Here is a 13,011-nt window from a genome sequence, read left to right as displayed (position 1 = left end):
CAACCGAAGGACATATCCTTATTCACTCAGTCGTCGTGACGTTTCCTGCTACCAAAGCTAACCTGCTGTCTCTTCGTACTCCTTGCATCGTCGTCGTCGTTGTTCACAGGTGCCTTCTTCTTTTTCTTATCTGCGCGTGCATCGCCAGCAAGACTAGCAGTAGGCGTCCCACCACCACCAGGCGTACTCACAGCGCTTCCAACCCCAGGACTATCCGTGTCTCGATTGTAACTTACGCTGCTCTTGCTGAACACTCTATCTGCATCTGTCACTGCGCCCTTGCGACCACGGGTACCACCTAACTGCGAGCCTGATATTGTGCCCGACGCAGCAGTATTTGTGGCTGCTTTGATATAGTTGTCAAATCCCTTCACAATATTACCAGCGGCTGAAGTGTCTTCAAGGTATGCTGTCTCCTGTCGGTAAATCTCAGCTTCGATCGCGGCCATGTTTCGATCAAGGATGCGCTTCTTATTGATCGTGTCACGAAGATCACGTCGCAGCTTCTCATAGTATGGGATCCCTCGATCTGATGCATTAGCTACCTTGCCAGCACTTCCTGGGGCTACATTTTCAGCCATGTCAGTGCAGGCTATACCTGAACGAACCTATCTTGGTGGCTGCGCAACGGACACGCAGAGTACGACATAGAATTACGCAGGAGTGCAGCAGAGCAACAAATTGGAAAAGAGACTGGAACAGTAATTGTGCATGTCTTGGTTGAAACGGTACAGGCGACACGGAGGAACTTCGGCACGTTCGACGATGCGAGCGCATGTGAAGGAAAGTCACGAGCGACACTGTTCCTACTGTACTACCAGTGCAACCTGGTCCTTGTTCGTCCACGAGATCTGTGCCAGCTCTGTCTTCGTAGGGAGGTCGTTCTCGACTGTCGATATACTTCCACTGTTTGTCTCGAGTCTAGCCAAGATGGACCACAGCCACATGGATCATGGTGGTATGGACCATGGTGGTATGGGTCACGGTGACATGGATATGGGCGGCCAGTGCTCCATGAATGTAGGCTTCCGATATACAGTCAGATACTGGAGCAGCGCTGACATTGTTAGATGATATTTACGTGGGATTCCAACAACCTGTGTATCATCTTCAAACAGTGGCGCATCACCAGCACTATGTCCCTGCTCATGTCCCTCCTTGCGATTGTGGTCCTAACTGCCGGTTACGAATGCTTGAGATCAGCTAGCAGGAGATATGAACAATCGTATGATGCTCGTATGTCTGCTTTCAGCAGCTCTGGAACCAGTAAGTACTCGAATCTGGCCAGCTCACCCATCACTGAGATTGTGAAGGCGAGGCAAATCGAGAAGCTGCAGCGGGCTCATGGTTGATTGTAGGACGAGATTCAAGGAAGGACGCCGAGAGACGGGGCAAGATCATCAAAGGCATACTTTATGCTTTGCAAGTCTTCTACAGCTTTTTCATCATGTAAGAACAGCAGCAGCAGTATTTGGAAAGATGGTACTAATGGTTGCAGGCTCCTATTCATGACCTACAATGGATGGGTCATGATCGCGGTAGCAGTGGGTGCATTTGTTGGCTACATTGGCTTCAGCTCAGACATGCCTTCCACCAAGAGCGTGGCATGCCACTAATCAATCCTCTTCTTCAGAATCAGCTGCAAAGCCGAAGCTAAAACCAGCTCGATCAGCTCCGTCGTTGTCCTCGACCACTACGACGTCTCCCCATTTCCTCTTACTACTGCCTTTGTTCTGTGCATCTTCGTACAGATCAGGGTGTGCATCTTTCAACCTTCCCATAAAGAGTGCGTAAGGATCTGTCACAGTCTCGCGAAAGCCAGACACCTGGTTTGGTTTGTTCTTCAAGAAATTGATCGCTGAAGAGAGGTGCGACCTGGGGACGAAGTTCTGAGTGATAGCAATAGCTGGCTCGAGATTGACCACTAGATGCCACCAGCCAGATGGTACATGTAGCACTTCACCAGGTCCGCAGATGCCTTCAATGCAACCTGGTATTTTGCGAGCCTCGGCATGGAATGTTATTAACCATTCAGCGATAGAAAGCGGACTGGTGACTTCACTCTGGTCATCTGAGACATACACACCAGGTGGAGTTAACGAGTTTGGAAACATGATCCAGTATTTCGATCCTCGGATGACAGCATTCCAGGCACTGGTAGCATTTGGATCTTTGTGGAAAGTACTTCCAGAACGTTCAGGACCTATAATCAACCATCTATGATCCGGACGATGTTCTCCAAGTAGCGTGAAGAGGTCCTCAGCAAAGCAAGCAGGAGGTCGATAAGCACCGTCGTCACCAATCTGAAGCTTCATCTTCTCAGCGAAAGCACGGTCGAAAAGGTATAGAGGGCTTTCATCCTGGTTGTTGTCCATGTAATTCACATAATCATGCAGCGTCCAGTCAACCGCTTCGGCTCGAAATTTGACATCGCCATATCTATCCAACAAGTTCTGCCTGTCCCATTCGGGAAAGACCCGCCATTTCTTCACTGGCTCTGTGAGGATAAATGGCCTACCAGACCAGCTGGCGCCGAATTCATCAACAGTGAGATCTAGCAGGCGAGCTATGTGGTTGCCCTTCGGAATATTGTTGAAAAAGGGTGCTAGGGACACATGCGTACAGTGAAAAGGACGGTATAGAGCATCGGAATAGAGATGGCGACAATCTATTTTTGGGAGTAACGAGCGCTTCAGCATGGACGACCTCCAGTTTCCTCGCCAGGAAAATCCTTCTCCACAATCTCTCAATACAAGTTCCCTCCATACTTGGTCGTGAGTTGCAAATGCGAACAGTCCTTTGCAGGTGTGACTCAGGGCCAACAACGCATCTTGATCGAGGAACTCGAGCAGTAGCAGCAGAAGTGAATCCGGTATACGTCCAAGAATTCCCATGGATAGAGACAAATCCTGGTCTGCTGTCAAGGCATTGCCACTAGGCTTTACACCGAGTGGATGGCGCCTCAATGAGTCTTCCTTCACGTCATAGTAAGGAGTGTGTCCATTCGATAAGAAATCGCTACCAGTATCGACACTGATGTCGTCCAGTTCTTTCACAGTGTGTATCCCAATCACTGAAGCCATTCGTTCTCAAAGATCTTTGGTTCTCTGCCTGTCTTGCTGTGAGTCACCACGTTCGCCTCGCATACACCCCAGGCCAATCAGGTCATGGGTGTCATAGTCTGCCGCTGTAAACTTGCCGCCTTGCCTATCGTTGCCACATGCTAGAGCAGATTGTAACTTTTCGATTGTGGAAGATTTTGGTAGAAGGTCATGACTAGTGCGTTTCCCACGTGACTGCAGTCAAACTGTTCGATAATTTTTGCGAAATTGAAATTGCGCTTCACAAGAACTTTTCTTTCGCCATTACATTCCATCACGAACACATATCACAATCAAATCTTCTCAGAACCTGATTTCTCTACCCATAGAGGAATCTTTGACTCTGAGACTTTTTTTTCACGAACTCAAGCAAACACCGTTGCTGCGAGAGACAGCGACGTATTTGAGCGCCACCCCACCGCAAATCACAGATCACCGGCTGGTTGCCAGTGATCCTTCGAAGTAGTTTTCGCAATCATGGCTGACAAAGGATTGGAGGAGATCCCTGAGGGTAAGTTGTATTTCCAGGACATTTCTTGCAGTGAAGAAAGATGATTTCGGAGCAACGTGCAAGCCGCACATTATCGCGCAGGCTGACACTTTTTTATAGGGCAGATCGAGTCTAATTACGATGAGGTAACTGACTCGTTCGACAATATGAACCTCAAGGCTGAGTTGCTGAGAGGTAAGTTCGCGAGAGATACGGATTTGCAACAACCGGTTTCTGATCATGTCCAGGTGTCTACGCATATGGTTTCGAACGACCATCTGCCATCCAGCAGCGGGCTATCATGCCAGTCATCAAGGGTGAGACTAAATCTGCCGATTACTAAAGAGGCAAAAACTAACGATCTGTAGGATCTGATGTCATTGCACAAGCACAGTCAGGTACTGGCAAGACTGCAACATTCTCTATCTCCGCCCTTCAAAAGATCGATACGAACCTGAAAGCCTGCCAGGCTCTGATTCTTGCACCAACCCGAGAACTCGCCCAGCAAATCCAGAAAGTTGTCGTCGCTATCGGCGACTTCATGAACGTTGAGTGCCATGCTTGCATTGGTGGCACTAATGTGCGGGACGATATGAAGGCTTTGCAAGATGGTCCACAAGTCGTTGTCGGTACTCCAGGACGAGTTCAAGACATGATTCAGCGACGAGTCCTCAAGACTGATAACATGAAGATGTTCATTCTTGACGAGGCTGATGAGATGTTGTCTCGTGGTTTCACCGAGCAGATCTACGACATCTTCCAGCTGCTACCTCAGTCTACTCAAGTCGTCCTTCTGTCCGCCACTATGCCACAGGATGTTCTCGAAGTTACCACTAAGTTCATGCGAGATCCTGTCCGAATCTTGGTCAAGAAGGCTGAGCTTACCCTCGAAGGTATCAAGCAATTCTACATTGCAGTCGAGAAGGAGGAGTGGAAGCTAGATACTCTCTCGGATCTCTACGAGACCGTCACAATCACACAGGCCGTTATCTTCTGCAACACTCGAAGGAAGGTCGATTGGCTCACCGACAAGCTCACAGCCCGTGACTTCACCGTCTCCGCTATGCACGGTGACATGGAACAAGCTCAGCGAGATGTCATCATGAAGGAGTTCCGATCAGGCTCGTCCCGTGTCCTAATTGCCACTGATTTGTTGGCTCGTGGTATCGATGTGCAGCAAGTCTCGTTGGTCATCAACTATGATCTTCCAGCCAACCGAGAGAACTACATTCACAGAATCGGTCGTGGTGGTCGATTCGGTCGTAAGGGTGTTGCCATCAACTTCGTCACTGCTGATGACGTTCGGATGATGCGAGAAATCGAGCAGTTCTACAGCACTCAGATCGAGGAGATGCCAATGAACGTCGCTGACCTTATCTAAGCAAGGTCGTGAACATACCACTACGCTTGTCTTTCAGATATTGAGCATTTAGACGGCGTTTGTCTTCACAGATATGGAGGAGAGAACGTACTTTGGGAAAAGCGGGATGAAGCCGAAACATGATTTCCGACCGCTTGACTCGAGTATTGGTTCAATGAAAAGTTGCACTTGTTAATTCATTTTCGCGGAACTGCTGCTTGTAATGGAATCAGCAGTTTGAGTAGTCACAACACGAAGCATCGTTGTGAGAACTGAAGTGGTCGGAGTTTAGTAACGATCATCGTGCAGTATGCTGTTGTCTTCTTTACCTCCTGCACGGAAGATATGTTCAAACATCCCTATGTGCCACGAGTTACGAGACAATAAATGGCCAATCAATATAGACTTTTATGTATCTAACTAGTAAAGAAAGTATGAAACTCCCGGTGTCTTCTCTGGATGAAGTTTCGTGTTAGGCGACTAGAAGTGGGACTCCAACTTGTTGAAACAAGTAGCACGCTGCTAGCCTCGAAGCTGTCATCTTGGTTGCTCCTTCCTTACATACTGAAGCGTGACTTCCTCAAAACATTTTGAGGCCCTAACCTGCTCTGACAAATATATTGTGTCAACATCATGACTCCCTCAATAATAGCTATGAAGCCTCACGATGCATCATACTGCAAATCGTCTAGTAGCCGCGCAAGCTATCGAGATTTTAAGAATTCAGAAATCACGTAAGGAAAACGTCGCGATTTCGGGTGAGGTTAGATCGTTACGTGAGGACATCACCACCAGAAAGGAAGATATAGACAATCTGCGAGAGGAGGTTTTTGTCCTTTGGACGCGAGTGGGCAACATCGAGTCCGAGTTCGCTATACACGATGTCAGGCTAGAACCCATTATTACTGGCTGGGACGGGATTGGTACCACGACTGAGGACATCAGCACCAACCAAAAGACAATGAAAGATGAAGTCACAAGAAAGCTTGTGGCTCAACAACTTGAATTTCAGGAGCGGAGCGCTCTCACTGAGAAGCTCAGCAACGATGGGGCTGACCTTGTCGCAAGGCTTGACATTTTCGAGCATCGGCTCAGTGAGTTGGACCGACTACTTCAGAGCACAAAAGCTGCTACAGCTGATCAAAAGATGTTGCACGAGCTGAGAGCAAGGGTCGACGAGCTAGTAAGTGCTGCTAGAGCAAACGCTGAAGGGCAGGAGAGTATCAGCAGGGTTACCGACAGCTTTCCACGTTCTGTTCGTCCGACTTTGGGTAGGTAATATTTTCTCTCCCTTGACATACGACTAACAACGAGCAGGCTTGAGCTCTGCCATCTCTGACAGCTTCATTAGTCCTATGTTGCAGCCTGTCATTCAGCCGAACGAAGTAACACAGCTCGATACCTACGAAGAATTACCTGAAATTAATGAGCTTGAGCCTGAGCCTGAACTGACGAGCCTCGAATCTCAACATCTGTCTACGGCCAAATCTGGATTGGGTGAAAATGTCAAGGCCGTGCAGCAGTATGGTGCCATCAGTAACATAACACATTCACTTGACAAGAGCACCGTGCATCATCGTGCTCACCAAGAAGATGTGCAAGAAGCACTCCGAGAGCCACAAGCATTAGCCTCACCTATCTCCACTGGATCCGATGTCCTTCTACAAGAAGCAAGCAATCCATGTACCTTTCTAGCAAACACGTCACATACTCCAAGAGACATGGCGTCTGACCGCCACGCCTTATATCAGCTTCTCAAGCTCAGACAGAAAAACGAGCAGGATCTAGTTCGATATTACAACGATTTTGCCAAGGTCATTCTGATGCCACCTGAAGGAGATGAAGTAGAGAGGATCTGCGTGAGACGTTTTGTCAACGGTCTTTCGCGAAAGAAAGAGAAGGACTTCCTGACAGAGTGGCTAAACACCAGCGAGTGGTCTCTGCGAAACACGCGAGACGGCGTACTTCTTTTGTCACTCACGTCAGAAGAGGGTGAGGCTCCAGTCCTATCGCCAGCTTCCACGCGCCTACAAATATTGAAAGCCGGGGAGACTGCTACAGGCTGTGAACCGCGGCGGACAGAGAGCCAAACCCTAGGACTGTTGGCAATCGACAAGTCACGCATTATCCGCCGAAGAAGTCCTGCTTGTATTTCAGCAGAGCGTCTCAGTCCGCAGTTCTCGACTGGCAGAAGGCCCATGTACGCCGAAACACCATTTCGACGAGCAGAGTCTATCGAGATGCCTCCGCAGCATATACAACGACCATCTACGTCTCCACCTGAAGGTCCACTAAATATACACATTTCTACCCCTTCCACACCAGCCGAAGCTCGTAAAAGATCTCTGAACCATGTCCCTTCGAGTCCACCGGATCACACACAATGGCCGGTTAGCAGGAGATTAGGTATGCTGCTATGCTATGGTGAAGATGTTGTCTCATCAGATTGCTCTGCATCGGCACCACCGAGCCCAACCACACGTATCCTCGTTGCACGGAGGAGCGATGCTGGCTCTCTAGCTGACAACACTCTTGGCGAAGACTGCCGGCTCAGATATAGAGGAATCTTCGAAGAATGGCTCAAGACTGGGAAGAAGAGGAAGCTAGGACATCGAGGTCGCTTCGGGATTTGAGCTCGGAAGAGGCACTGCGGCTAATAAGTGTAGCTTCTTGGGTCGTGTTCAGCGTTTTCAACTTATACTGCGGAGCATGAAGTTGAAGGGGAAGGGGCCTACTTGATGCTAGGTGCTCGTCTGATTGCGACAGAATAATGATGGGCCATTAAAACACTTTTCCCTTCTAGCCTGTACCTTCTGCTAGACACCCATGGATATACTGACAACAAAGACCATCCTTCCAGACCATGTCTACATCAAAGAGGATGGTCTTCGTCTGGTAACAAGTGCCTACTCGTACATTCTGAGCAGAACTTAGAATCCTACCTTGCGAAATGCCTGCCAATCATAACTGCGCAAGTTTATACGGTCAGGTTATGCTTGTACAGTGAAGCATAGTGTTTGGCGTTGCGAGGTTACATGACTGCCAGAACTTGAATCAGAACTTGAATAAGATGGCTTCGAGATTTGTGTATGACCTTCCGGAACTTGAAAGGAAACGATGCGTTTCGTGGCGAGAGCGATGCCATACGTAGTGAGTGGCAAGCTGACGAGATCTAGAGACCCTTGAAGGCAACGGCGGGCTCGGGCGGCGCAGGAGGCAGGGGTGGTAGAAAATATCATGCATGGTAAACAGCGAGCTTACGCTTTAGAGATTGAAGTGGGCTGAAGGTGCGAGATCTTAGAGATCAAGGTAAGGTGCAGATACTGGTATTTGATGTACGGAAAGCCTGGTGCAATGAGTCTGACATTGAGAGACATCTTGAGTGCTGGACCATATAGATTCTGCTTGCGTCTCGAGAGGATCAAAGGCCCAGGTTGCTTCTGGTCGCGAAAACTGACTGAACCTGCACACTAAGTGAAATGCTCAGCGAAGAATGGCATGAGTTGATCGTCTTTGAAGTTGCCAATTTCATCGAGGATCAACAATCTGATCTCGTCTTTGATGAGGTCTCGCACGTACCACGAACGTGCACCTGCGGGAGTTGTAACGATAACGGCGACACCCTGGTCAATCTGGTCATAGAGCGCTTTACGTGCCGGCTGCGCGGGATTCTTTCATCTCCCCTTTGTCCATAGTATCGCCAGCCTGATAGGAGCTGAGACAATCACGAAGAATCGGGAACTGAGCGGTACTTGGATCAGTAATGGCACACTGATACCCATCGCAGCCTGCGACCTCCAGCATTCGATGTCCTATCGCAAGAGTCTTCTGCTTAACAGGACAATCGGACATTCCAGCCAAATGCCTACTATGGTCTTCATCATACGCCCGGTCCCCCTTGACACGGATCAAACGAAAGAGGTGATTGCAGCATCTTATCCATTAGTTTATTGAACTGGTAGTGTTTTTATCGATGTCTGCCTTGACGATGCTGCATCTGCTCACCGACAATCGGCGACAAGGGGTGAGCTGTTGATAAAAGCTATCGTTTGATATGTGAAGAAGAGTTGCTCGTCCTTAGCAAGTCCATTCGCAGCTTTCTTTGTTAACGCGAGACCCGAGTTTGGCTTGTTGTTTATGTGACGCAGGAATAGATCACCAGTAGGGAGTGTAGAGAACGGTTTGACCGCGACGAGCTGCGCCGAGTCAATATCTCCGGTGAGGAAGTCTCCCAACCTCAGGATCATCTGCTCGTACAGCATCGGACAGATCGCGTTCTGTCGATACTTCAAACGCTGCCGCAAAGCAACATGATCTTTAATGTTTCGAACAGACAATGCGTTGGATTTCTCCTCTTTTACTTCTGGTTCTTGGGATGTGTTGTGCTTCTCTCTGTGGTGCTTTCTTTCTCACAGGCGTCCTGCCAGGTAAGAACCTAAGACGTACATAGTCGTGTTAGTATTGACGGAGCGAGCAATCTCGACTACAGACTTGATTCAGTTCGGCCGTTGATTTTAAATGGCAATGCATATCATTTTGTGATTCGTGCCAGGAATACATGGTTGCAGAGATATTTCTTATGATGGTGAACAATTGCCACAGCATGGATTGTGATCGGCAGAGTGGACTTCAAGGTTGTCATGGTCACTATCGGGTAGAAGCATAAGCACAAAAAAGAAGCTGTTAGAGAAATAACCAAGTGAAGACACTGTGAAGATAGTGAAATCAAAGTGTTAAGCAAGGCGTCCTCCAGCCTCGACAGGTTCGTGCCGATCGCCAGTCTCGGCTTATCTGGCTGTGCCAGGCTTGGAATTCGACCACGCCTGTGCCCGTCTCGACGTTTCGCGATAGTTTAGAAGGCCAGTCCTTACTCCGGCAAACTGTGACGAAGGCGTCAGTATCTGCGGCTCTTGCCGCGATGTGTGGACAGAGCAGTAATGCCGTGTGAAATCAGTGTCGTCGTCCAGTCCTGAAATGTTGGCATCTATATCGGTTGTGGTGTACTTAGTGACTCACGTAACCGTATTGCTAGAGACCTAGGACAATATCAGAGTCTGCCCAGTAATTTATATATGCTGTTCGCCGTGTGCCGAATTGATTTTTTCCTAATCGTATTACAATCTCAATGCTAAGATTGATCTAAAGCTGGATTCGATATGCTTCGTACTCGTATGACCTGCATGTGTGCTCAAAATCGATGCACAATCTTGTGTATCTATTGAAGTGTACAGCAGGTGAAACGTGTCCACAGAGGCAATTCTGCTACCACAGCAGGTAGTTGTTGTGGATCTCAGGCTCCGCCCAGCAACGTCAACCCGCCTGGGCCATAAGTGATCAGAACTGCTTGAAAGAGCCTGCTGAGTTTTTATCGAGCGGCTCAGTGCGGCATGGGTGCAATCCCTGTTGCCCCGAATCGATATCCTTGGAGACATCAGCCACGTTGCTCGACACCGATCCCGAGAAGTTCCCATCGATGAGCTCGGAAGGACGCATATCAGTTTGAGAAAACGCCGGCCACTGGCATAAGGATAGCAAGCTCGCCCCTCCGCAGAACGGCCGCCGCCTGCTTGCATGGATATACGAGTGCAAATCGGAGGTTCCTTTTGCGAGGGGCGAGGGAAGGTGAATGAAGTACCATGCAAGTACCATGTATCATGATACCAATTTAGCTTTTGGAAGTCAAAATGTGGAACTCTGAGGGATCCAGAAGTTAAGGATGTCTAAACGAGGTATATACGTAGGAGACATGGACTGGTGCAGTAGGCCTAAATTGTCAGCCATACATCTAAGTAGATGAGTTCATGGACACGAAGGTGCAACTGTATGTCGTGAGCAACCTCGATGTGGTCCTACCAGTACGAATCGGAAAGCTTAGCCGAGATGTGCAGGCATTTGAACTCGTGTGAACCAAAGCTAGAAGCTCAACAAACACCTTTTGTTGCTTGTCCTAGATGGCCGTTTTGTAAGAGAGAGAAAAGAAAAACACGAAGAAATTATTAGCTATACTATTACGAGTACATTCTTGACATGCTTAAACGGCAAGGCCTAATATTTGATAAGTGTTCTCTAATTAGTCCGGAAAAAAGTAAGCAAGTATCAACACTTATCACTAGTAGAAGATGCAAACCTGGCAGGAATACCTGTATACTGTATTGAGCAGATAAGGAGATGTTGTTATAAGGAGAATCTACTGACTATGTAACGAGGTACGTCACATAGTATACATATGCTTAGTTATGCTAAGAGTAGTCGATGGAGGATCACCACGGCGACCACCGAGAGCAAGATGTCATAGAACATTGACGTATTGCAAAATAATTGCAAAAACAAAAATAATACTTCCCCGCCTGGGCTTGAACCAGGAACCTCTCGATCGACCACGGACCAATTGGCCAGATAACAGTCGAACGCGCTAACCAATTGCGCCACGGAGAAGAGTAGATGAATGTGTGATCATTTTATCAACTGTTGGAGCAAACTTTCGATGATGAAAATTATGAAGATGTTTACAGAAGCACGTGACCATTCAGCTCGTATCTTCTTGCGCACCGTCAACACGTGGTTGCTCCCTGAACTCATGCCGATAATCCCTGTTGCTGGCCCATCGACCACGCGAGGAGAATGGTAAGTCTACCGAACGGCCATTGACACGTATTCAGCACTCAAGCAAGGTGCTTTCCGCAATTACCAGCGGCGGAGGCAGAGAGCAGTCCTATTTTGTTGCACTCAGTAACGACTATACACAATCTTCTCACAGCATTTGAGTATGGACAAATTCGCTGCGCTCGGTAAGAACGTGAGGTACTCTTAGCATATCGACTTTGGCTCTGCCTGAATCTGACTATGCACCCAGTTCCGCCTGGAATTCGACGGTCACACCATTTGCGCAACGATCGATTCACTCCGTTAAGGAACAACTTGGACAGACTGGAGAAAAGGCAAGACCTGGAAGCACATGACGAAGATGCACTCTAATTGTTGTTTAGACACAACTTCCTCCGGAGTATGTCGAATTGGAAAAGAGGGTGGACGCACTGAAAGAAGTACATCAGAAGCTATTGGCTGTCACGTAAAGACGCTGTTCCAACTATCGAAACAGGTGCTGACAGCAGTCCAGGAGTCAATACTCAAATGAGGCCTACGACTACCCGCCCAATATTCGAGAGTCCTTCACCGATCTAGGAAGAAGTATTACCGACAAAGTATCACTACTATCGAAAGCATCAAGTCCAGCAGAAGCTCAAGCAGCATTCACAGCGCCTCCTTCGGCCAAACCACAACCCAAGACATTCAACCATGCTATTGCTAGAGCTTCACTAGCGAGCTCGCAACTTCTTCAACACTCCTCACCTGTTGGTCAGTCGCCAGAGGATCCTCTTGCAAGTGCATTAGAGAAATATGCTCTAGCAGAAGAGAAAGTTGGAGAAGCCAGGCTAGCGCAAGACCACCAGATTCAGTCACGCTTCTTGACAGGATGGAAGACCACAATGAACACAAACATTGATTTTGCTACAAAGGCACGTCGCTCTGTTGAGAACAGCCGTCTCACTCTGGACGCTACCAAAGCTACGAAGAGGAGTCAGCTTCAGGCTAAAGGACTCAACCCTGATGACGAGAGTGCCTTAAGCGAAGAAGCACGTGCAGAGATTGAGGCTAAGGAGGATGAATTCGTTTCACAAGTTGAAGAAGCACAAGGCGTCATGAAAAATGTGAGTAGTTTGGTCCAAGTACGTGGGATGTGCTAATTGAATTCAGGTCCTGGATACTCCTGAACCCCTACGCAACTTGGCTGACTTAATCGCTGCCCAACTCGAATATCACAAGAAGTCCTACGAGATCCTATCGGAGCTTGCCCCATACATTGATCAGTTGCAGGTCGACCAGGAGGCTCAATACCGGCAGAGTCGTGAAGGTGCTTGACCTGATTTCTAGATCCCCGAAAGTGACACCCTTGCATCTCGTAGAGTCTGATGATAAAATGACTGGGCTGGAATGGCGTCGATCTAGAGCTTAAATCGGGTAGTGATGTACCTCATCGAGTGTTCCACCATCATGAACAC

At 48.3% G+C, this 13,011-nt stretch overlaps 6 protein-coding genes and 1 non-coding gene across 7 annotated transcripts; 4 read left to right on the top strand and 3 right to left on the bottom strand.

Annotated features, from left to right (window-relative positions):
- Positions 1-26: 26 nt before the first annotated feature.
- Positions 27-581, bottom strand: LTR64_001947 (uncharacterized protein; the record flags this gene model as incomplete). The annotated part of the gene is made up of 1 exon (XM_064896322.1): positions 27-581. The coding sequence occupies one exon, from the start codon at positions 579-581 to the stop codon at positions 27-29; it is 555 nt and encodes a 184-aa protein (XP_064759009.1).
- Positions 582-930: 349 nt separating this feature from the next.
- CTR2 (copper transpport protein) lies at positions 931-1,352 on the top strand (the record flags this gene model as incomplete). Its single annotated transcript, XM_064896321.1, has 2 exons — positions 931-1,020; positions 1,071-1,352. 2 exons carry the CDS (start codon positions 931-933, stop codon positions 1,350-1,352), a joined length of 372 nt encoding a protein of 123 aa, XP_064759008.1.
- Positions 1,353-1,616: 264 nt separating this feature from the next.
- LTR64_001945 (uncharacterized protein) lies at positions 1,617-3,083 on the bottom strand (the record flags this gene model as incomplete). Its single annotated transcript, XM_064896320.1, is given in 2 exon segments — positions 1,617-2,605; positions 2,624-3,083. 2 exon segments carry the CDS (start codon positions 3,081-3,083, stop codon positions 1,617-1,619), a joined length of 1,449 nt encoding a protein of 482 aa, XP_064759007.1.
- A 495-nt stretch (positions 3,084-3,578) lies between these two features.
- On the top strand, positions 3,579-4,972 carry TIF1 (translation initiation factor eIF4A; the record flags this gene model as incomplete). The annotated part of the gene is made up of 4 exons (XM_064896319.1): positions 3,579-3,612; positions 3,712-3,786; positions 3,840-3,908; positions 3,960-4,972. 4 exons carry the CDS (start codon positions 3,579-3,581, stop codon positions 4,970-4,972), a joined length of 1,191 nt encoding a protein of 396 aa, XP_064759006.1.
- A 646-nt stretch (positions 4,973-5,618) lies between these two features.
- LTR64_001943 (uncharacterized protein) lies at positions 5,619-7,584 on the top strand (the record flags this gene model as incomplete). The annotated part of the gene is made up of 2 exons (XM_064896318.1): positions 5,619-6,045; positions 6,269-7,584. The coding sequence occupies 2 exons, from the start codon at positions 5,619-5,621 to the stop codon at positions 7,582-7,584; spliced, it is 1,743 nt and encodes a 580-aa protein (XP_064759005.1).
- A 3,705-nt stretch (positions 7,585-11,289) lies between these two features.
- LTR64_001942 lies at positions 11,290-11,386 on the bottom strand. The gene has a single exon. It is a non-coding gene; the product is annotated as a tRNA-Asn (tRNA).
- A 331-nt stretch (positions 11,387-11,717) lies between these two features.
- On the top strand, positions 11,718-12,871 carry GVP36 (BAR domain-containing protein; the record flags this gene model as incomplete). The annotated part of the gene is made up of 5 exons (XM_064896317.1): positions 11,718-11,752; positions 11,805-11,889; positions 11,938-12,020; positions 12,069-12,660; positions 12,707-12,871. 5 exons carry the CDS (start codon positions 11,718-11,720, stop codon positions 12,869-12,871), a joined length of 960 nt encoding a protein of 319 aa, XP_064759004.1.
- Positions 12,872-13,011: the final 140 nt, after the last annotated feature.

This window comes from Lithohypha guttulata (assembly GCF_036872675.1).
Source record: "Lithohypha guttulata strain CCFEE 5908 chromosome Unknown scaffold_1, whole genome shotgun sequence".
Lineage (NCBI taxonomy): Eukaryota > Fungi > Ascomycota > Eurotiomycetes > Chaetothyriales > Trichomeriaceae > Lithohypha > Lithohypha guttulata.
This window is presented reverse-complemented; position numbering and strand designations above follow the sequence as displayed.